We start from the raw sequence: 24914 nt of genomic DNA on the forward strand, positions 1-24914 counted from the left end.
TGCCCGCGGGCGGCCCGGCCGGCCCGGCGCTCAGCACGGGCGGCACGGACAGCTCCGCCAAGGGAGGCGCTTCCCGCCGGGGCCCGGGCGGGCAGCGAGCGGCTTCACGGCCGGCCGGCCGCTTCCCACCAGCGGCAGCACCTCCGGGCTCTGCGCAGGGCACGGACGGGCAGCGCGTCAGGCTGCGGGCAGCGGCGGTTGGTGCGGGAGGATGGAAACCGCCCTGCCAGGTACGGCCCCGCCGGATACGGTCCCGCTCTCGCCGGATGCCGAAGTTGCCGCCGGGCCCAAGCGAAGTTGGCGACGCGCGGCCCGTCCCGGCGCCCCTCGCCGGCCCTCGGCGCAGCTGCTCCGCCCGCACCCCCCTCCTCGCGACCCGGGCACCGGTACCGCCCCCGCGGGTCGGCGCAGGCGTCGCCGCGGAGCCGCCGGGACGGGAGGGTGGGCGCGGGGTGCGGGCGGTGCTGCGGGCGGCCGCGGCAGAGCGGAGCGGGAGGCTGCCCGGCCGCCGCCGCTTCTCATGCCTTCACGGCAACAAAGAACGCGCTGAGCGGCGGGCGGAGGCGCCGGGCCCCTGGCTGTGCCCTGGCAGTGCCGGCGCAGAGGGCACCGGGAGACGATGGCGAGGAAGGGCGAAGCCTCCGCACATCTCTACGGTGAGCGCGGGGCACGGCGGGGCGAGCGCCGGTGCTGGGGCGGGGGCGGCGGGCGCCTGTACCGCCCTTCGGCCTGTTTACAGCGCGGATCTGCCCGGCGGGCAGCGGTGGTCAGACGCGGCTGGAGTTTGTTTCCCTCAGCGAATATGGGGGTGTGGTGGGCGCAGGGTTCCCCGTGTCGGAGGTAGACCCCAGGACGCCGGAGCACCTCGCCCGGCCTGGACCAAGGAGGACGATCGGTTCGGGCAGAGAGCCGGTGGGCACAGGGATGGGGGCGGGAAGACCTGAAGCTTCCGCCGCCGCCCCCGCCGTGATAGCAGGTGCGTTGTGGCCGCTTTGTCCGCGTTCTGGGGCGTAGAGGGGGGCCGGGCCGCAGGTGCGCGAGCCGGGCGGCAGGTGCGCAGGCCGGGCTGGGCCGAGCCGAGCCGAGCCGACTGTGGGGTGCCTAAAGCGTTGTACGGGGCCGTGGGCCGTGGGGTGCCCGGAGCGGTGTGCGGGGGCGGAGCCCGCTGAGCTGTGGTACCCTTGGGCTGCTGGTGTTTCGGGTGCGCGCAGCGGGAGCTCCCCGCTGTTCCTCCTAGCCGGCGCCGCGGGAAGGTCACCGGGGGCAGAACTTCATCTGGGTGTTTGGACTCTGCTTTAACTGCTCCTTGGATGGCGATGTATTTGTGATGGGGGACACGGGGTTTGCAAAGCTGCTTAGCCTGTTTGAAGGTGTCGCTGCAAAGCCGCTTTCCTCACCCAGTGAGCGCGAGATTTCCATGGCAAAACAAACGTGCAGAATGAGCAAACCCCCTTAGAACAAGTCTGCTGCTCCGGGAGCCCTAAAGGCCTGCAGCAATGAGCCGAGTTACACAAACGGGTAAACATAGCTTGGAAAGCTATGCCTTGGTAGCAGAGGCATGCTGTGTGAGGTGTTTACACCTTGGAGAAATCTGTTTTTTAATTCATTGCCATGCTATGAACCTTGGTCTGACTAAAGGAAAATCTACAGCTTGATTTCCTTTAAAAAGGAAAATGAAAGAAAAAGAAAGTATTTAGGGAGGGAAAATAAGCTACAAAGCAAAGGTGAAATGTAAATTGATGAGTCTGGAATCATTTAACTTGTATGAGAACGTTTTTCTACTCCTATGGAATTCAAATGGTTTTGCAGGTTACTGCAGAGAGAGTGTAGGCCTAGGATCATAGATATTCAGCTCTGATGGTAGAAAGAGAGGAAGTATTGTTCTGAAAGAAGAGCAGGAACACAGTATTCAGAAAGGGAAAAATAGCTTTCAAATAGTGATCAGTAAGTGCTATGTATGCTTCCTCAGTTGCCATTTGTAAGCAAGAACACTCTGGTAAAGTCATGACAGGAGGTACCAAGTGTGTTACTGTCATAATACAATAATTTTTTAACTTCATTTTGAAAGCATCTTGCATGGGTAAGAAAGGGTGGTTCTTTTTATTCAGTTTTAGGGGGGAGGACAACATTCTGAGAATTGTAGAATTTTTGCTACTTGAGCTGTTTCATCAGTGTATTTACTTATTTTTAGTTCATTTGCATGTACTGATATTCATAGTGGTAATGTTTATTGTGTTCGTACTTTTGCAGAAATCTCAAGCAATTACTCTACTCTTGTGTTGGGAAGCAAGGTTCTTTCCCTTGTTAGGCACCATAATGTTAAGGACTTATAAAACAGAAAGTGCAGCATTTTCAAATTGAGCATATATGACATGCTTTTCCTTTTAAGTTAGTTTGCTGTCGTAGTTATTCACTTGACTTTGTTGTCTGTCCCAGCAACTGGTTATTTATTAGTTGCTGGCATATATTTCAGTTATAGATGTCCTAAACTTCTCTCCTTGGAATCTCAAGGATTCCTCACCACATTTATAAATGACAAAGGCAAATTGTTCTCAAAGTTTTTTAACTTGTGGCATCACTCTGATTCTTTAGAAGAGATTAGTCAAGGGCATGGTTGACGAGTGGGATCTTAATTTTTTAACTGAAGTAATGCTTTTCTTTCATGTGACTGCAATATTAAATGCTGTCAGTGACTGTTGAAATGAATGGTGGAATTATTTTTTTCTTCTCTGTAGAATCAGTGATTGTCCCATAAACAATTTCCTGTAGCAGCGAACTCCAGTTCAGTTTTACCTTAGAAATGGACACTGAAGTCCAAAGGGATGATGACGTCTTCAAAAAAGCTTTTATCAGTATTACAAGAAACATTGAGAAGGTTATGAAGTACCCAATTTTATTACTCCCAACTCAAATTCATCTAGTTTTTTTATATCTGCATGTTTAGATCTTCTCTAGGAAGAACTACTTACCTATGATTTCCTTTGCCAGTAATGGATGCAACCAAAACTTGAGTCTATAGCTGTGATTTCCTAGTTACTGCTATGAAGTGAGCATGTTAGGTTTCTCCTAAGAACAATTCTATTTGTTTGTGTTCCCAAGCTGGGGAAGTTCTGTTTCTTGGGAGAGCTTTTGAGGAACTGTAAATCTTACTGTCAAGATTCATATCACTTGGCCCGCACTTGCAGTTCTTAATTTCCTCCAGTTACACATATGTACCACGAAGGAAAGACATCCTCAATGTGAGGAAAATGGGCTGTTTAGCCACAGCAGTGTCATATGATATGGAAGCTGTTGGCTGTTACACTACTGCAGATAAAGCTTCCTTAGCTCCTGCTGGTAAATCCTTGTGTATGTGGTATGTAATTAGTTTTGCCTTCTGAGGTTCAAATTTCATACCAGGGGGGTAGGTTCATATAAAAAATGAAACTCAATGTAACACTTTATTAATATTTTAATACATGCAGAAGTATTGAAAGTAGGTGAAACTCAGATTCAGGTGGCTTAAACCTTTCTTCCTCTGACATAAATTCGGTCCACTTCATCTAGGCTTTGCTGTGCATGCCTTAGGTCGGATAGGTTGTTTACTCTTTGAGCACATCTGCTGAACCTAGTTACAGAGCTTCAGACATATCTGATTTTACTAACATCCTAATTTTACAATTTTTTTAAATTTACAAATTTACAAAACAGTTCACCATGGAATAAATTTGGGAGGCTGGACAGAAAAATGGAGAAAGAATTTTAAAAGCAGCACTTTGTAATATGTTTCCTGTTCTTTTTTAACTGGTCTTTTTGAGTGAAAACTTTCTGTTTTAGCATGCTGCTTAATTTTTTGTCTTTTTCAGTGGTAATGTCCTCTACAATATCCCTGTCCCAAGAGTTACGGTCAATGGCTCAGTATCCAAGAGGGAACCAGTAATGAGTAATGTTTGTACTGAAACCAATGCTATTTAGTATGTACATTAACAAAATACAATGAGATTGAGTGCACCCTCAGCACAGTTGCGGGTACCACCAAGGTGAGTGGTTCAGCTGATACACTAAAAGGAAGGGATACCGTTCAGGGGGCCATGACAGGCTTGAGGAGCTACAAGCTTCTTGAAGTCAAGCAAGGCCAAGTGTGAGGTCTTACACCGGGGTCAGGTGATCCCCATTGTTGGCACAAGCTGGGGGCTGAATGGTTTGAGAGCAGCTCTGCAGAAGAAAGACTTGGGGTACTGGTGGATGAAAAATTGGCTATGACCTGGAAATGTGCATTTACAGCCCAGAAAACCATCAAAAGATGGGCTGCATCAAAAGATGTGTGACAGCATGTTGAGGGAGTTAATTCTACTGTTCTACTACACTCCAGTGAGACGCCACCTGAAGGTATTGCATCTACCTCCAGCATTCCCAACACAAGCAAGACAGGGATCTGTTGGAGCAGGTCCAGAGGAGGGCCATGAAGATGATTAGTGGGCTGGAACACCTCTCCTATGAGGAAAGGCAGGTTGAAACAGTTGGGATGATTTGGCTTTTTGATGTATATAAAGGGGGTTTGTAAGAAAGATGGAAAAATACTCTTTTTTTTTTTTTTAACCCCATTTTTTTTTTCCTTTACCCCCCCCCCCCCCAGGTTTCTCTTGAGGGTACAAGGGACAATAGTTTTTAACTGAAAAAGGGTTTAGGTTGGACATAAGGAAGAAATTTTTTATCACAAGGGTGATTAGATGCTGAAACAGTTTGTCCAGAGAAGCTGTGGCTGCTCCATCTCTGGAAGTGTCCAAGGCCACGTTAGAGAGGTCTTGGAGCAACCTGGTCTAGTCAAAGGTGTCCATGCCCATGGCATAGGGTTGGAATGAGATGAGCTTTATGGTCCCTTCCAAACCAAACCATTCTGTGGTTCTGTGAAAAGATGAAAAGTACTGCATACCAGAGACAGTTTGGTCAGTAATTGAATAGGCAATAAAACTGGTAGGATTTAGTTAATATGATTTTTGCTCACCTAGTGGTCTATCACTTCTTTGTATTTCTTAAGCCAAAATAATTACTGCATTTTCCAGTCCAATTAAGATTCTAGAGTAACTGAAAGCATCCACGTTCTACATTTGTTATCCTTTAGCACTTGAGTGTTCTACATCTTTTAGCTTACTGACTTAAGCTGAGCCATTCTTATTTCTCAGCCATGAACAAGGACGATACAATCAGAACATCTGTAAGTAAGAAGATTAATGTAATTGTTATGCACAGTTATACACTATTGAGTGGGTTGTGGTATAACTGTCACTGAACATTATTGAGAGAGAGTTTAATATGCTAGGCTTCTTGTTGAGTAATTAACTTTGTTGCATCTTTTAACAAGCTATACTAATACATAGTTGAGGGGAGATTCTCTCTACTACTATCCCAAGCCTGTATGGGATATTATCATCTAATCTTGCATCTCTGCTTCTCAAAGTCTCTCTTGTCATACCAGGCCTGCATTTCTCTGCACTGTATCCTTATATTAGAGTTGTAAATATCTCATTCTGTACAGGCTAGTTAGTTGTTACTGTTATGTGATAAGCAAAAATAAAATAAATTAACCATGATCATTTGGTCAGAAGACAGAAATGTTTCTACAGTTTAACACACAGAAACGTGGAGGTGATTTGGTAAATTCAGTAACCGATCTTCACTTGGATATGAGAAAATGTTTGCTCTGCATTCACTCCTAAAGTGTAAAAGCACATCACATTCACTGTTGTTTAACTGTATTTATTATTTCTTTCCTATTGCTAGTATCTGGCTCAGAAGCAGATTTACAAAATCTGCTAATGTGATTCCCTAGCATCTGGGTATTATGTCAGGGAGGCAGCCTGTCATTAATATCTATTATTCTAATGAAATAATACAGAAGCATCTAGCAGGATAGTGTAAATTATGTTAACTTTGGACTATTAAAGCATGTAAGCATAAGAGCTTTCCTGTGAGGTCAGGAACAAGGTGTGTTTTATGGAATATTACTCTGACTTGTTTAGTACAGTGAAGATAAATACCCAAATCTGTTAACAAGCCTACTTTGTTACAGTGAAGACTAAGGAAAATGTGATGGCTGTGTATTGTACAACATATACGTGAACCTGGACATTTAGATTTCCGTATGTGCTGTTTTCCCTCTGAAATTGTAGTGATTCCTTTGGGACTTTGAAGAAGGTATTTCAGTCTGAGGTTGAGGAAGCATTGAAGAAGTAGCAAGAAATCCTGGAAGAAGACTAACAGAATAACCTTTCAAAGTTCCTCCCAACTTTGTTTTCTGTAAGCACTTACTTGGAAGGTGGTGTAACAGAGGACTCAAAGTCCATGAAAGTGGTGTGGGAAAGCAGTGACTCTTCTAATAAGTAACTCCAGGGGGAAAAGAAGTTTATTGTAAACCTGTGTTTTATTTTTGCTAGGATGAATGAGGAAATAAATGCCTGGCAGGCATTAGAGTTACATGGATGTCTTAGATATATAAGTATTCTTAGGCAACAGATCCCAGCAGTGACTGAGTATAGTTTTGGACAAAAGACCCATGCAACTTAAACTTTATGTGAATGTTTCTGGGGGTTTTTTTCTCTCTTTTTTTTTCTTTTATTTTTTTCTTTTCTTTTCATATTGTTCAGTCTAAAATTGTTGGTACAAAGCTTTTATGATCCTGGTATTCCAGTCTCTGAAATGCACTTCTCTCCAGGTATAGGTATAAATAGCTTTATACCAGTCATTTTGAATGATAGATCTGCAGTCCATATGAAACAAGAGTGGGGATTTTTTCTTACCACAATTATCTGCTGTAGCACTTCACAGCGACTGGGCTGCTATAAACACCCAGAAATAAAAGTAGCCAGGAGGGAATCTCTCTGGTTTGTGGGATAAAGCCACAGAGCCTACTGCTGATGTAGAAATTCAGTGCTGCCCGCATGCCTATACAAATTATGGGGAACTTTTCACAGGCAGAGATGGGATACATCTGACTGTTCCTTCTCATTTCTAATAAATATCCCTAACTAAGGGATGTTTGCATTTTTCCAGGCTCATTCCACATAAATGAAGTCATCCTTTCCCTCCCAGATTGTGCTGAAGAGAGCTGCAACAAGTGACAAAGTGACTGTTGAGCAGTCACTTTGAAGTCAAAGGTCTTCTGTTTTACTAAAACCTGAAATGGTGTCTTTGACTGACCTCTGACATCTGCCAAGACAAGAAAGTTTTGCCTAAAGCAATCTTCTCCCTCAAGAGGACCACTGATTAAGGTTCCCAAAAGACGCTGGTGGGTTACTTCTCCAGCAGGAAATCCCATGCTTGTACCTATTTTAACCAGGAGATAGCTGTTAAAATATATGATACAGTGTGTATTTCTGATGTGATTAGGGTGGGAACCTATTTGTGCCTTAGGAGTATGTTTCACCAGAAGGAGGAACTTTAATGTGAGTGGGCTGGGATACCATTTAATTATCTCCTGCACAGCTGATTATATGTAGAAGAAACTGAGTATTTATTGCATGCAAATCATCTAGACTTACACAAGCTGATGTGCTATGAAATTTGGTAGTTGAATTAGTGTCCTTCATAATCAGTGTACTTTGAAATAAACGAATATGTGGAATAATACCTCCAGTATTTATTATGTAAGATAATTTGTGCTGGATATTACAGTAAAATTAACTGGTTTTTTCATCACTGATATTTTTTCTACAAGAGTTATGATTTCTTGGATGTCATCAGGTTGCTAAAAACTGGCTGACTAAGTGTGGAAAAATACAGTATTTGTTTTTAGATTCCTCCCCCTGCCCCAAGGCAGAATGATAAATAATTCCCAAGCTGTTGCTTTACTCTGTCTTCTGACAAAAGGCAATAAGCTGTATCTGTGAATATCCCTTTTTGTTGGTTTCAGTACAATGCAGTATCTGTGCTAGCATCTAGGCAACTACTATAAACGGGGAAATGATGTGCCTGTGACCAATACTCTTGAACTCTTGTAATATTTACCCCCATATGTAATTTAAAGGTTTGGGTAGAATTTGTGAGATAATCAAGTGCTTTTATACGTACATGCATACATACATATGTGTGTATGTAAGTAAATATGTACATAATATGAACACACACATATATATTTCATTGTTAGCATTTTTCTGGCATCTATGCAGGTTTCTGCTACACCCAGAGAAAGTATTGCTGACAGAACTATTATAACTAGGAATACATAATTTCATTTGGAAAGCAAGTAACATAATGTTACATTATATTGCATTTCTACTTATGCAGTTCGTGCAGAGCAGATAGATCCTTGCTAATTTATGCTGATGGGTTCTTCACAAGTGGTTCCAGAGAATGTTTATCAATATGGTGATAGGCACTTTATATATATATATATAAATATAAATATGTATGTATAAAAAACAATGACCAAATGTTGTGGCAAGAGCCATGTAACACCAGTCCACAAACTTGACATTAGCCACCTTTTGGTTCTCCAGTTTGAGGGAAAACAACCATCTTTGTGGCAGCTGTCTGAAAGCTTATTTTGGAATTGTACAGAAGATAATAAAGAAAGCTCAGCTACTGGAAACTGATGGCTTTTTCTTCTAATCCTTATATAATGAAACGTTTTCCTTTCAACTGAGGGAATCAAAAATCTGTAGGTAGTGAATGAGGGCTTTGGGATACTGACAAGCAGAATAGGAAGAGAAATCAGTGAAAGTTTCTTAACAAGGTGAAAGTAACCCCAAATCAAGGGAATCTGTAACGGGATGGTAAACAAATAAACAAACAAGTCCACTGAAATTCTGAGCCAACGACTATCAAATGAAGTTGTATAGTACACCTGGAAATGTAACTCTGCAAGCAGAAAAATATATACGCTCCAACTGCGAAGAGCTTTTTTCCAAGACTCTTCCCTGTTATGCGCACTGTAACCACTGCCAGAAGAAGATATATGAGAAATCCTACAAATGTTGTTTATTTATGCTCTGTCTCACTCAAAAGTATAAAAAAATATTTAGTAAGAAAGGGTGGAATGGTCAAGGAACGATCTGGGGAAGTGTTTCTTTTTGTCCCCACAGAGTGACTTCTGGGGGATGTGGATGGTCAATTAATGTGTTTTTTGTCACCTGTTTTGACTTGTTTTAAGCTCTCGGGTCAGTTCAGTTAGTGGGATCAGTTAATGATAATATTACACTTAACGTGGGAATGAAAGTTCATTAGATTTGACTGAAGGGCTTGCACTAAACTATGTTGTTTCTAGCCATTTTCTGTCATACCTAAGGGCAAAGTATCATAGTTTTATGTCTGTACAAAGATTTGTAATTACCTTTAAAAGGCCTCCTGCAGTGAATTTGCTTTTAAGTATTGAAATTGCCTGTATTGATTTTACCTTTAAAATAATAAGTCATAGTTGCCCAACAAGAGCAACCAAATTACAGTGGTCCTTAATACAGACTGCTATGTATTTGGCAAGATTCTCTTGTTTATGGGTAAAATTCTGCTTCTAGCTTGCATAATAAATGAAACTGGAAGAGGAATTGGATTCTGTTCTTGCTGTGTGATCCCAAGAGCCTTTCTGGAGTACTGGTGGAAGGGTAGGACTGTAGTCTATATAGCTGTGCTTTTTTTGACCTTTCAAACATACTTGGGCTGTCTTGGCCTGTCTGCTCATCCTCTCATGCAGACCTGATGAGCACTTGTAGACACTTGGGGTAGCTGGGCACTGTCTTAAAACGTGTTTTCCTGATGTTGGGGCATTTCAGCTTTGACGTCAGTCATGATTAGTGTAATAAAGGGTAAAGCATATGTGTCTGCTTTCCCTTGCTTTATCTCTGTAGGGTACGGTCTTGTATATGATTTCCACTTACAGCTGAGATTGGTTTGCTCTTCACGCGTGTCCTTACCTTTTCTTTTGCAAAGATGGATGAATGCTAAATATTTGATTAGAAGATTAAATTATGTATTTTCTTTTTTATGGACTATTTATGGACAAATGTTTACATTTGATGACAACTACATATTATGTTGTCTTTCTCTGCTGCTTTGGCTGCACTACAAAAGCTGTGGTAAGTTACACAGCTTCCTCCTGACTATTTGACACAACCCCTCAACCAAATGCTGCCAATGCTACTAGTTTAGATGCTTCTAAATAATTGTAAGGTTGCATCCCTGCAAGGATAAAGAAAGTTCATGCAAATTATTGGTACAGATGTCAAGTTCTTGTACTATAGCTGTTGTCATTACAGGCATCTATTTTGACATCATCTGTGCATCTGGTGTATCTGCTTTGTCTTTCATTATTGTCTGTTCGTCTCTCTCTGTTCTATCAATCTGTCTTTTTGTTACAAAATACAGTTTTAGTTTATCGCATGCTCCTTCCTTGTTTTCATCTGTTGTAGAGGAATTTTTTGATTTTTTTCTCCCCATTCTCACTCTACTGGCTTCAATTCTGTAGATCTGACCTACATATAAAATAAATGTGAGCAAAAGGCAATGAATTTTATGCTTTTTTTCTGTGTTACATTTGCAGCGTATTTCACCATCAGAACTTTTTTTTAAAAAAGATAATTGCAGATTGCCAAAATATAATCATATTTAGGACATAAGATTTCTCTCAGGAGGAGTTTGTACTTGGCTTCCAGCTGTGAATCCTTTGTAATACATGATGGACCTCTGTAGGAAACCTGCCAATTTTTTTTGGCAAAACCTCAGTAGTGATAAACATTGATCAGAGAGTTGTTGGAGGTGATTTTGTTCATTTGTTTTGCAGCTTTCATAGAACTAGGTAGAAAGCACTTTGCAGCAGATTTTCTGAACAGATGAAAGTTGTTTGCAAATTTTTCCAAATCTTCTGCTGAGTTAACATGCTGAATCTGTAATAAAAGAAACATTTTGGCCATGAGAAAATCTTCCTCTGGAAGTACTGAGTAAGAAGAATGTTGCCATGTACTATCACATTAGAAAAAGATGAGGAAATGTTTATTTGGTAAAGGAAGCCTCTTGTTTTTTAGGTTTTAATGACTTGTGTGTTGCTCAAGATGGGAAACTTGCAGAATGTGTGAGAAGTTGTTTATGCTTCAGGACCATTTTCCAGTAGCATTCAAAGCAATTGTAAATGTAACTGTATTGATAGTATGACAAAGTGTCAGAGTATCCCAGGAATAATAGGTCGTAATACCTAAGGATCAAACTCTGGTTGGCTTGATGTATTTATTCCTGGTGATGCACTGTGCCAAACAACTGAGACATTTCTATTCTGGGAATACTAGTAGGGTGGAATGTGCACTGTGGGACAGATTTTTGCTGGAATTCTCTAGTGAGTGGGAAGTATTTAAAAAGTGGGGGCAGATCCACTGCTGTATTTTTTTTCCTCACGTCTGGATGATGGCTTTTTTGTGTCCTGTGAAGAACACTGTTGCTTCATTGTTCCAGCACAAGTTGCATAACAAAGTAGGGCTGAGCAGGGTAGGTATCCAAATCACACTGAGGGAAAGCGAATTCTTGACATAAAATAATCAGCAAACATACAGTTAAGTGTTTTGCAAGACTATAGAGTCATTGGCAAACGGACTTAATATTCATGTTTTCAGATTTTTGATGACAATAATTCGAAACTCGAATAGTTTTTTACTTTTTTTCCTAGTCTATAATTGTCAGAGACTGAAATAGTTCATGCCTCAAACACTGATATAAAGTTTTGCTCATTATAACAAAAAGTTTATAAAGAAGCTACAATTGAAGAAGCCTCCCTGAAGGTACTTGACTGGGACTTTGGTAATCGGTCTAGTGGGCCAAATTTTCACTTTTCTTTTATGGGAACCTACCAACACATGAAATGAAGCTTCATGAAAGCCAATGAACATGTAAAGTGTCACCATAATTGCTTGCATTGTCAGTTTGTTAATATTTGTAATTTATTTGTATTTTCATTGCAAATGACTTGCTAGAGGATCAAATATTAGTTAAAACATTCTACATGTTCTTAAGGGTTTTTTTGTTTTGTTTTGTTTTGTTTTTGTCTAACTTGTTTTGTCTTTTTACTGAAAAATAGTGTGGCAAAAGTTGTTATGGTTGTATAATTTGTCTCAACCAATTTTATCCGGAGAGTTGGTATAAGAATTTATACAAATATATACTAACGTTCCCACTTCTGCCTTGGAAGGATTTAAAATTATTACAATTTAGCTAAATTTTTCTAATTTACTAAGTAGTGAATTAAAGAATTTGTAATTAACAGAACACAAACAAATGTTACATAAAAATTACATGAATAAAACACAGAAAAGCCTCCTACCAGCTCTCAGACCAATGGCTGTTAAATCTCCTGCCATATATCCTACGAGAGTATTTTAACTTTGCCTCAAAAATTCAAAAGAGAAAAACCTACTTGGGATAATACAACTAAATTTGAAAAAGAATTAATTTCATTTTTTAATCACACTGATTGTAAAGCCACAATTCCTAATTTGTGTCAAGATTGAAAATAAAACAGTGCTATAATCTGTCTCCTGGAAAACCGAGCATAGCCCTAAGGTAAAGATAAGCTTGCATGAGAACATTTTGTATGAAAATGTTGTGTATGTTAATTTTGTATAATAAAAACTGATTTTCATGATGTATAGAATTATCCAGTGGAATAGGAGTATTACCTATAGAAGTCTTCTGACTATATATGAATGTGATCGAGAAGAAAACACACATCGCCAATAAATCCATTCACATTTATACCACGATGCATAGTTAATCAATTATACTGTAAAAGCTGGGAGTCCTCTTGAAATTCAGCTAATTGACACATGCAAACACATGTACAACACTTCCTTTGTTGAGAATATCCCTCTATGAAATTTAAAAATAAAAATCCGCTGTATAATTCTATGACCAATTTCAAAACATTGAACCAACATCTAAGAGATACAATATAGTGATATCCCTCACACCCACTACCCATTGAAAAAGCCCACTAATTCCTGGGGTTCCTGGAGTGGGGGCACTGACTAATGAAAATTAAATTGATGATTACAATTCAATTTATGCTTTGAACTATTGCACGTATTGGTATCATTACCCATGTTATTGCTTCTACTGTTTCTATCTTTTCTCCTATTATCTTTTTTTTCATCATCTCCGTAGATAGCCCATAAACTGAAGAAGATTGCTAGGAGAGAGACATTTATTGTAATGTTTGAGTCATGGGGTGGCTGTCGGAGACTGAAATAGTTCATGCCTCAAACACTGATGTAAAGTTTTGCTCATTATAACAAAAAGTGTATAAGGAAGCTACAATCAAAGAAGCGTCCCTGAAGGTACCTGACTGGGGCTTTGGACTGAGAGTCAAACTGCTAAGATTAGATAAAGGGAAACCTATTGTTCAGTCATCTCCGGCTGAGGGAAAAGTATGCATCCACAAAGGCGAAACCTCAGCTGCACTGAGGATCGTCCCCGGCTGAGTATTGGGGTGGGGGAGAGCACAGCTCACAGACACAGACTTCCCCCCCAGCCGGAGAAGGGGAGGAGGCTTGGGGTGCGTGGTGTAACCTCTGGTCAGAGGCAATAAACACCCATCCTCTGTTACACAAACTGGCCCAGCTTTGGAGCCCCCAGCCCCACAGGCCACATCTGCGGGACTTTGATGTGAGAGGCAGCTGAGGGGGAGTCACAATCCATCAAAGACCCCCCAAAGTGCTAGGCATTGCACCACAGGACTGCACGTGATGCAAGTAGTCTGCTGCAAGAGACTGCCCCCTGCCCCGGCGGGACATGCCTGACAATTGCCCCTGGCCTGAGTGTATATTAACCCATGGCATTCTGTGCTTTTGGGGGGACCATCACCACCAAGAAGACCAGCTGGAGAGGACCAACACAACATTAGTGGGGTCCACAGATGGTGATATTTTCTTTATTTTGTCCCCTGCACCTCTGTTCCTACTCCTCCTTTTCTCTCATTTCTTCTTTCTCTCTCTCATATTTACTATCAAATAAAGCCCATACTATTGACTGGCATATGGTCTCATTTGCACCTTAATTCAGGCACAGGTATTTCTAAGAACCTTAATAATTGGATCATAACAATAGTGAAATGGGAAGAGAGACTGAGGATAATTATTGGTATGTCTAAAAAAGCCTGGGATTGAAAAGTATTGGCTTCCATCCTTAGAATAGAATAGTAACTTGGAGCAACCTTCTGGCACGTGACCTTAGAAAGTCAGCTTTCTGTGTCCTAGTATTCCCAGCTTGTCCCCTTTAATCTATATTATCCTTTCAGTTTTTATTGATGAATGAGATTGAGATCTCTCACAAAAGGTACTCTAAGAAGAAAACTATGTTACCATTCATTTTGTCTGCTAGTAATAGGAAAATACATGGTTGTGTTTCAGATAATTTTCCTTCAGCCAAGTTCCTTACTGTATTTCCTGAAGCATTCAGGATATATATGTACTGTCATCTCATTCTGCATTTTACCAGTACATGCTTATTATCGATATGGTTCTGTCTTTGTTGTGAGCATTCAGGAATCATTTCATTTGTGTATTATCCAGAAATCAGAATCAAGCAATTGTGGAAAGCTGGCTTCTAGAGAAGGGACACGCAGACGTAGATAGATTGCTTCTTAACAAGCCGCTTCTTGACAATAGCCATATTCAGCCAACTATTAATTAGATACCTGCGTCCAATCAGCGATCTATGTCATCATAACCTTGGCCGCAACATAGAGGTGTGGGAGCCGTCGAGAATGTGTTAATTGATAACAAATATGCAGAAATCAGGCATTATAGATAAACATAGATACATGTTAAGGCAAGTAGCCAAACTTAGGGCGTGGAAGTATATAATCAATAATATTGTACGATTACAGAATACGCATGATCTAGTTAACTAGACTATAAAACTCTATACTGTAAATCAATAAACCGAAGCTTGTATTAAACCCATATTGGATTGTCAAGCCTCCGTTTCTCGGCAAGCAATAACATATTGTAACTATCAAATTCTCATTTATGCAGAGTTTACTGCATTTGTTGTTTGACTTATATGGATTCAATTGGTGAGAGTGTGCTGTTAGAAAATGTTTAGGTGCATTAAAAGAAGTTATTGCTGATGCTTATGATTAAAGAAACAATTCTTTGTCAGTCATAGTCTTGAAAACATGCTAGGACTTGAACTTCTTTCAGTTCATGCTACTCTTAATTACAAAATTGCTGTGCTTTAGATTCAAAATTTTGGTTCAGAAATTGACTTTTGAATAGTTTATTCCATTTTGCAGCTGTCAGGATAACTGAAGTCCAATTTTAACTTAATGCCTTTGGGTTGCCTGCTAAATACAGCTTGTGGTGGACTTGTCTTTAGTGAAGGACATGTGGATAATCTGCTGCTGTTCTTGGATACCTGATCAGTCTTATAAACTCTCCTACACTTCAGTTACAGTTTGTTCTTCAATGTGTCCTCCTGCATCATCCCGTTCCTGTTTCCCTTGCGTACCTGATTGTTTCCATTTTGACTTGCTTTCGCCATCTATTTGTTTTATTCTTTCCTTTTTTCCCTCCAGAAGATTTTTTGTTCCACTTACTCATTAATCAAGCCCCATTAATTGCAATTTAGATGGAGATCTGGTATTGTGTCTTTTAAGCTGAAGAACAAATATTGGTATTGCTTCATTGACAGGGAAAGAAGTCTGGGAAGCTGAAAACATCATGCTAAAACATTTGATCAGTCCTATTTTAAAAGTCCTGAATAAAAGATTTTTTTCTTCTTCTTGAGAGCTGTTTAACATAAAGTCAGTACCCTGAGACTGGAAATCAAGCCTCTCGCACCAGGCAAGTGTAGCTGTTAACCAGTCCTGTTTTCTTCTTGGCTTACTAACTGTGATCTCACAACTTTTAAATTACTGTCCATTTGGTCTGCTTGTAACAGGATCCCTCAAGTCTACTTTACATTTTTTTAGGCCCCTAGTTGAGTTTATAGATCTGTCTCTTCACCTTAGGCGAGCCCATACTGGTTTACTACAGTAGAGAAAACCTTCCAGAAAATAGTAAAAGGGCAGTCAGGAAATTTCTGATACTTATCTTTGGCATCTGTTTCTTTAGCATAAGGTCTGCTGCTTAAAACATGAGAGAAATTCAAGATTTCTTGCTATTTTTAGTGCAAATGTTTGCAGCTTTTCTTGGAATTTCTGTAGTAATTGTCACAGAAATTTAAGTCGCTCTTTAGGAACTCCATCTGTCTTATAAAAAAACAAACCAGAAGATACAATTTAGAAGCGGTAGGGAAAGATGAAGTTTCTGAACCATTATTTCAGACTAGTTTAAGTCTCATTCAACTTACAGGAAAGACTTAACCTGGGTCCTTTCCTGTGGAGCCCATAGAGATACCTATCTTTTCAACTGTGCAAGTTAAAAATAGATTTGCAAGATTTAGAATCTCAACTTTCAAATTCATAATGCTGAATTATACCCAGGAAAGGAATGTATATAGAAAAGGAGTGTTTTTCTTCTTATATCATAAACAGATATAAGAAGATATATCTTTTATTTGACTTTTTTGGTGACATTTCCTTTTATTAATCTCTCTGTCAACACAGGGTTGTTTCTTCAAAATAGCTCTCTCTTTTCAAATTAGTTTCTGGTTACCTTACGTAGTTTACAATATTGTTGGAATGTTGATTTCACTCTTTCCGGGTATTTTCTGTGATAGGCTTCCAAACAGATAGACTCTTGACTGGCAAAATGTTTTAGGGGTCAGCAGGAGCAGCTTTTGTTTTAATGGGTGATGGTGCAGTGTAAATGACACCAATTCAGAGGAGACTAGACTCATGCTACTGCTCACTGAGATATTTAATTAGTGCTATGCATTCTAAGATATATAGAAAGCAAATTTAGTTTGCAGTAGTCCCTTTATTTGATTGGTCTTAATGTACCTTCTTAGGTGGCCTTTTGATTTCCGATCAGCACTCCACATTAAAAATGTATAAAACATTTTTATCTCTAAGGGTGAACAGAGTGGAAACTTGTCAATCAGGAGCATTTCATAGGTGGCAGTATATTTCATATATTCCTATTTCTGGCAGCAGAATGGCAATAAAAATGTAGTTAGGAAGAGAAGGGAGGTAATGTGGGATTCAGGATGGAGAATTATTAAAGGATGTGAACTAGGAAATGAGAGTTGAAGGACATTAACAGTACAGAAGGAAAGATTACGGGGCCTGGAACATTGGAGGTCACAGATAATGGAAGTAGCACTTGACTTGTCTGTAAGAATATCTCTGCCCTCTTAGAAAACAGTGAGGGTCTGATCCAGCATCTGGATTTAACCAAACTCTCAGCTTTTGGATTCTGAACACTTTTGAAGATGCTGCCGAGACTCAAAGCCCATTCCTGCAATGAAGCAGATGTTGGGCTGGGTTAATCACTGAGTACCCTTTCTTTTGAACAACATGAAGAATTGTAGAAATGTTCCTTCCCACCGGGTTTTTTCTTTTGTAATCATGTCTTCACTAATTCCACATACTTTATAGCTGATACACATCTAATTATTTATATATATGGGTTTTAGTCATATAATGATTTCAGTCTAGGCTGATCATTCAGGACTGTTATTTATGCCACTGTGTTTGTGGATTTACATCTGAGATTATATTAATCAGTTGTTTTGTTCTAAATTGATAAACCAACAGCAATAGAAAACAAGTTCCAAACTAGTGTTAGTTTACCCATCACAAATTGGAAAATCTGCAAACCAATTATAATAAACCTAGTCTTATACATTGAACATACCATATATTTTGCTGTTGAAATGGAGGGGGAATCTGAGCCAGTTCTGTGCTTTAGACACTAACTTGACCCTTGCTTCTGCAGAAACAGGTTGTTTCCCAGAGAGACGTTTCTCATAATGCACAGTACTCAATAAAGTACCATTGAAAGTCAGTCTGTGTACAGGTTTAGGAGTCACTATGTATCATTTTTTGCAGATATCTAGCTAGCATGAAGTTTTCCAAACTAAGTCCCCTTACATACAAAATTATTCAAACAGTTTTCAGATCATTGTTCAAATCATGCTCTTTTTTGTTTTACCCCCTAACAATGAAAGGTATGGAGACACTGTTTTCTGCATTCGTGTGTAAAAATCTCTCATTAATTGCATATGTTGGAAATGCCTACAGGTTTCTTTGAAGAATAAAAACCTGTAACTAATGTTGGATTATTTATTTGGTAACAGTCTTATTACCTAGGAATAGAACCTGGCTCAAAGGTTGCAGACCAGCTAAGCATAATATGTTGTTACTTTAGAAGCCTATAGGAACAGAAGACATTGGTGGTCACAGTCCTCTTTTGTCTAAGAATACATTTGTCTTTGTATAAAGTCAAGCTTCTGATTCCAGAGGTTTTGGGGCTTTTTTTAAGAAGACAAAATTGAGAATACAGTGGAAGTCTTGTTTTTATTAACAAGTGAAAAAACTTGGAATAAAGGGTTACTTCTGACCATTTCTAAGCAACTGTAAGGGATTTATTTGCTCAAATAAATTACATCTGCCTGTATTATTGTTTTGTGAATATATTCACTGTTCCAGACACAGACCCATTGTTAACACTGCTAAGACTGCAGAGCACATCCTACAGTAAGTGGCAGAAGTCTCAGAAATGAAGGCAAAATAAATGAAAACGTGCCTGCCTATTAAAATACTGGATCTAATTAACACAGCCTTACAAACTCTTAATTGTCACTGCATATCTAATGGTTCAAAAACAGCCAGGGAGAGCTGGTGCTTTGTTCATTATACCAGACAGTATGCTGTACAAAGACTGTACAGAAAGACAGGCATTCATAATAATGCATCTTTCTTATGTACAGTGTTAGACATAAATTTCAACCTCTGTTAAAGCAGCAGTAGTCATGACTCACCAAATCCCTGTCTGAATGGTTTTCTTTATATAATTTTTTTCCCTCTAAAGTACATCTCTACAAGGTTTGTGTATCTATACAGAGAAAAGGCAGTGAATTAGCAAATAGCTATTGATAAAGCTTTTTAATCTTATCAGTAAGTCACTAATTTTCTGGACAAATCTATATGCTCAACACTGTAATTGGTCTAAGCCATAACCATTTATTTTTGTGCTCTAATACCATACCAAACAGTAGTAGCCAAGTGCAAAAGTTGGTCATGCATTTGGGCAGTGGGACTTCCACTGAAACTGTGAGTGCATGGTTCAAACATTTTTGTAAAGGCAAAATAAGGCATCTTTTAGCTTTGGAAGTGCCTTGAACAATAACCATACTTGTAATATGTTAAATTGTCCAGCCTTATGTAGTGTAGTTTATTCGACACGGCTCTGCAGACATGATCTGTTGGTATTCAGCAATGTTTGGGTGAAACAAACCTTCAGTTGTTGTAGAGGGTATTCAAGAGAAAATGTGTTACTAATGTTAAATATGCTTGAACTTCCATTATATTGTTCTTTGAGAAAAATTAATCACTCTCTATATAAACATCCTGCTGCCAGATCAAGGTTTGCCTTGGGAGCTGGGCCACAAGTGCCAGGACTGGGCTGGCAGGCCAGGGCCTGGCGGGCAGACTCTATTGGATGATGCCCAGCAAGGCCAGCAGGTCAGAGTGAACCTGCAGCCGGGAGGCAGGGCTGGTGGTGGACTGGTGCTGCAGGCAGGGCAGGGTAAGACAGGGGTCCAATGGGCTGAGCAAAATCTGATGACTCTATGGCTTCAGGCAGGAGCACGAGGCAGCCTGGGCTGTGTCTGGCGTGGGCACGGGCAAGCTGCAGCCATGTTCATTTTGTATTGTACATTGTGCCAACATGTTACATTAGGATTTTTGATGTCTAGCTTTCAAAGCGAATGTCAGTGCAGTAAACAAATACAGGCAACCATTGGCCATTACTGGTTTAAATCAGCAGCCATTACAAAAGGCCTGGTATACAGAGAAAGACAGATCTTCAAAATTATGCTTTGCTGTTAAAGCTCTGATTACTGCACTTTCAACGTGGCTTTTGTGAATTAGACACTAGTATATTCATGAGGTTGTGAGTTTTACTGTTCTCTTGATTTCAAAGTAATTCAATGCATTTGTACAAATAAAATGGTGGCAGATAGATGATGTGCACAAAGTCCAGAATAAACCAGCTCTTGTTTCATCTACATGGCATTTTTATATGTAAAGAAATGTGTATAGTTGCACTTTTCCCCCACTAGCAACAGTGCCTTGTTGTAATTATTAATGGTAGATGCTGGAGATAATACCCTCCTTCTGAGGTTATGAAAGTGGTATTTTAATGATTTATAGAAAAGGTCTTGGTATGGTGTCTGCATGCAGCATTTTACAGCATTGGATAAACTAGAAAAGTGATATGTAATGGTATAAAGCATTAGGGGTTAGAGACTCTGCTAGGAGAAAAAAAATTATTGGTGGCCATCTGTCATTCTAGATCAGCTGGAGTAGAGCAACCTAGAAACAGAAAACTCTTGCATTTTCTGATCCCAAGTAGGAAGCATCTGATTATTTCAAAACATCCTTTTTCCAGGTAAAGTATCATCAAAGACTGTATTTTAGATGCTGTTTTTTCTAAAGCATAAGTGTGTGTTTCAAGAACCCTTTCTAGCTGGATTAATATATGAAAATGTTGGGAGAAGGAGATATTTAACAAAACAGTTACATCAAACATAACTAACAAACACAATTTGCTTTGTTCTAGAGTTCACCCATTCTCCTGGGCCCAACCTCACTTTGAAAAAAAGGTCTCGCAGAATAGTTGAATTTGCAGAGAAGTACTCCTCCTACTCATCGTACATTTCAGAAGTATCTTGGTAGCTGTGTCTTTGCTTGAAAATTCCATGAAACTTGTTGCTGCATTAGCCCCAGAAAAATAATAAGAAATGGAAGCTGGGAAACAAAAGGACAGATAGAATTTCAGCTCTAAAGAAGAATTTGGGGTAACAGCTAATATGCTCATAGAAATGGAAACCTTAATGAAGCTCTGTATGTGACCCAAACTGCTGGGAACGTTTTGTTTGTGGTTTTAGAGACTGTAAAACTTCCACTAGCTATCGGTACTTTTGATCATGTGGCAGAATTGCAGTTCGGTGATAATCCACTTGTAGTACACTAACTATATATTTTCAGTCCCCTTTCCGTGGGTAATTGTTTGACAACTAGTATATTTTAATACTTACTTAATAGCCTGTGCTGTCACTACTATCAGAAGAATGTTAGGAGTGGACCTTTGACATTTGATTGTATCATGCTGGTGATGTTTTGTCCACTGTTAAGTGAACATGGGCAGCATATTTACTGTACAGTCTCCATCAGGAAAAAACATTGCACAGTCTCTGGACTGATAGTCAGCTGGGTGTATGATGTGTTGTCGTTCACTTTTTCTTGTGGCTATGACATGGAGGACATCATACTTCTTCAAAAACATGACTAATTGGAAGAATGCATTTAATTTCATAATAATGCATAATAATTTCATTCTTAGAGTCTGATTTAATGCTTGGTTTTTTAACCACGGTAGAAAAGCAGTCAGCCTTCTCCACTGAACTGTCACGGACGTCAGGATTCCTGGACAATTCTTTCTATGTTGTGTGCATCACCTGGACTACTTGGGAAGCAAGGAGCCTGAATGATGGGTAAAACTAAGTAGTATATAGTAGTTTGGTCTGCTTGAAACCTTAAACCATTGCCTTTCACTGTGTTGTGTTTTTTTCCCCCCTCTGCCTTTTTTCTGTCCTTTGGTAAGACTTGCAGCAGTGGCACTTGGTTTGTGAGCAGTGCTGAATGCCCTCAGCTCCACTGTAAGTCAGCGACAGTCACTTCTGAAACTTGGACTAAATGTGGGTGGAAACTGACTTGCATGTAAAAATCTGTGTCCTTGCAGCCATGTGAAGAAAGGGACACTTAAGTGATGAGGTGACTTGTTTGTCTCATCTACCACTCCTCTTTCCACTTCACCCTTCCATTTTTTGCAAGTCATGAGCCAGTATCAATAGTATAATGGCAGTCCAGAAAGACTTACGCTTAAGATATTTCAAAGGCAGCTACCATTTAGTATGATTTATTACACAGGAGAGGAATCATAGGTGTGCCTTTATTATAATTGCAATTTATGTGTGCATGATCTTATAAGAAACAAGTTATACCTGGATCTTCCAAAGAGGAAAAAACCCTGTAAACCAGGTACAAGACTTATTGAAAGAGTTGTTTTTTTATTAATGTCAACCTTTTGACTTAATAGACTGCTTCAACATATTTGTGTCTTATAGTAATAATATATTACTTTACATCACTAGAATTATTAGGCTGTGTGTATATAAGGAATATTACATGTGGCTTAAAACGTACCTTCAGTTTGCCTAAAAAAAATCCTCAAAGTAAAATTAAATTGACTACTACTAAACAGCAGTAAATTTCAAACATTTATTTGGATTCTTTGCAAAATTAAGACTGTAAACCTTGCAAAGATTAGGCTTTTATATATGTTCAAGAAGTTTCTGCTTCTCAAAGGGATATATCAATTATGCAGGAAATTGTGTTAGTTTTTTTTTCATAATCCTACCCAGAATAGATGAGCAAAAGCATCAAAACCCTAGTGTAAATTTTAGAGAAACATAACTGGGATAAACCTCTTTCAATCCCACCCCAAGCCTTTGTTAGCAGTCTAATTCGTTGTCTTGTGCACTTGTGTCTTTGAGCATTGAATTAGCAGCTTGTGTACACGTGTCCTAAAGGAGGCATTATTGTTGCTGAGGCCTTTTCTAGCAATACTTAAAATTACTTGAACTGACTGATGTGCTCCAGTAGAGGGGAGCAGTGCCTATACATGTAGCTCCAACGTCTTGCTTGTAAAAACACTGTTCTCTTGAAAAGCTATGTCTGTTCTAGTCACAGGCACATGTAGTTGTTGACCAAACACCAGAGAAGAAACCTGAAGAAACTTAATAGTTACCAAACTAGAAATAGTATTTTATTGGAGTTGAGTAATATATTGGTGACCAAATGCATGTCAGTTAGTGTGCATTTCTGTTTAGCATCTTCTGTTCCTGTACTATATTGAGATTAACTGAAACAGCCTTTCACAGAGGTGCAAACTTGAGTAGGAGCACAGTAAAATTAGTCATTTGGCTTCGCTGCATTTTTTTTTTTTTTTTTGTATTTGCAAAAGGATGACAGGAAATCTTGGGAGGTAGTTAAACATTAGAGTTCAGTCAACACTTAATATTTCGCAGGAGATCGGTCGGTCTACGTCCTCATCATGTTACTTTTACCTTGGTTGCCCAATACTCGTTATATTAAATATTTCATTCGGTAAACATTAGAACGTTGCTGCTAAGTTCTGTAATAACAAAATGTGCTGTGGCTTCATATGACAGGCATCATTGGTGAACTGTCATATGAAATTACTCTTTTTTGTCATTGCGTAATACGCAATGGCAGGGCTGACTTTAAAATGATGGTTTTGTCGTTCCAGCATGTAGTTTGGCCCTGTCTTGTACGTTATTGTAGGAGTGCATATACAGGTGTACACATTTCTCATTGCAGAATTCTACAATTGGTGTTTTAATCAAATTCCACAGAGAATGGGAATTTCATTTTGGTCAGGATCACCACATGGAGATTCTGTTCCATTGTGACTTGAAAGGAGAGATTGCCTCAGGCTTTCAGATTCACATACTGAGTATAATGCCTTGTGTTTCATTTCACTATATAAGCATTACAGTATCAATGTAATAATGCTTAGACCTTCTAGCGCTGCCTCTTCTGTTCTGCATTTTTGGGCTGTGCAGAAATACAAAAAGTACATTTTAGTAAGAAATTAATGTAGTAAATTATGACTACTTCTATAGATAGATTGCCACTTGACAAAATTGGAAATTTGGTATACTGCAGACAATTTACATTTTAGACTTACACAACTTGAACTTAGGGGGAGCTAGTCGTATGATAGAGGAGGAAGGATTTGGCTATCTGTGGCACGTAAAGACTATTTGCTGTCACAGTAGCACAGGCTACAAAAATATAGCCAATGGTGTGATACCATATTTTCAGTTATCAAATCATCAGGAAGTTTTTTGGTTGTATTGACTTCTGTATGTTTAATTTACAAATGGTATTCAGTTACAGCTGTGTCCCTTTCTGCGTATACACTGTAGGTTAATAAAAACTGGTAAGAGTCATTCCTCTTTGTCCAGACTGGCTTGGGTAGGTGGATGAGGCACTGAGAGATAACTTTCTATTCACAGAAAGGACTGCCTACTTTGTGAATTTCTGCTCTGGTTGGAGAAGTCCGTGACAATCAGCTTTATTTTAAAATCTATTTATATAGTATTTTTGCGTATCTGTGCTTGCTAGGGAAAGTGTGCTACATAGCAATACAGAAGTATCCTGGGCTAGATAGCAACACAGAAGTATCCTGGGCAACATCTGAAGGAGTATGGTCAGCAGGTCAAAGGAGGTGATTCTCCTCCTTCACTCTGCTCTTGTGAGATTCTGCCTGGAGTACTGTGTACAGTTTTGGTTCTCCCAGAATAAGAAGGACATGGAGCTGTTGAAGCATGTCCAGAGGAGGCCATGAAGTCAGTAAGAATTGCAGCACCTCCCTTACAAAGATACGCTGAGAAAGTTGGGACTGTTCAGCCTGGAGAAGAGAAGGTTGCGTGGAGACCTCATAGCAACCTTTCAGTATCCGAAAGGGCCCTACAGGAAAGATGGAGAGGGATTTTTTGTCAGGAACTGTAATGACAGAACGAGGAGTAATGGGTACAAATTGAAAGAGGAGAAATTTGGGTCGGATTTTAAGAAGAAGTGAGACATGAACAGGTTGCCCATGGGGTCTGTGGATGCCCCAACCCTTGCAGTGTTCAAGGCCAGGTTGGATGGGGCTCTGAGCAACCTGGTCTAGTTGGAGGTGTCCCTGCCCATGGAAGGGGGCATT

General features: G+C 39.8%; 1 protein-coding gene across 5 annotated transcripts in view; it reads left to right on the forward strand.

Annotated features, from left to right (window-relative positions):
* Positions 1 to 24914, forward strand: part of SLC44A5 (solute carrier family 44 member 5) — a 67066-nt gene continuing 42152 nt past the window's right edge. The window contains exon 1 of one of the 5 annotated variants that reach the window (XM_085067323.1): positions 1 to 230. In XM_085067323.1, the coding sequence (XP_084923449.1) occupies positions 212 to 230 (19 nt within the window). In that variant the 5' untranslated portion in view covers positions 1 to 211. Of the gene's footprint in view, positions 231 to 413; positions 657 to 710; positions 977 to 21589; positions 21613 to 24914 lie in introns of those variants that run through there. The other 4 variants (XM_085067322.1, XM_085067325.1, XM_085067321.1 and 1 more) reach the window with 4 other exon arrangements.

The sequence above is a fragment of the Lichenostomus cassidix genome, chromosome 8 (assembly GCF_008360975.1).
Source record: "Lichenostomus cassidix isolate B80296 chromosome 8, HeHo_3.0, whole genome shotgun sequence".
NCBI lineage: Eukaryota > Metazoa > Chordata > Aves > Passeriformes > Meliphagidae > Lichenostomus > Lichenostomus cassidix.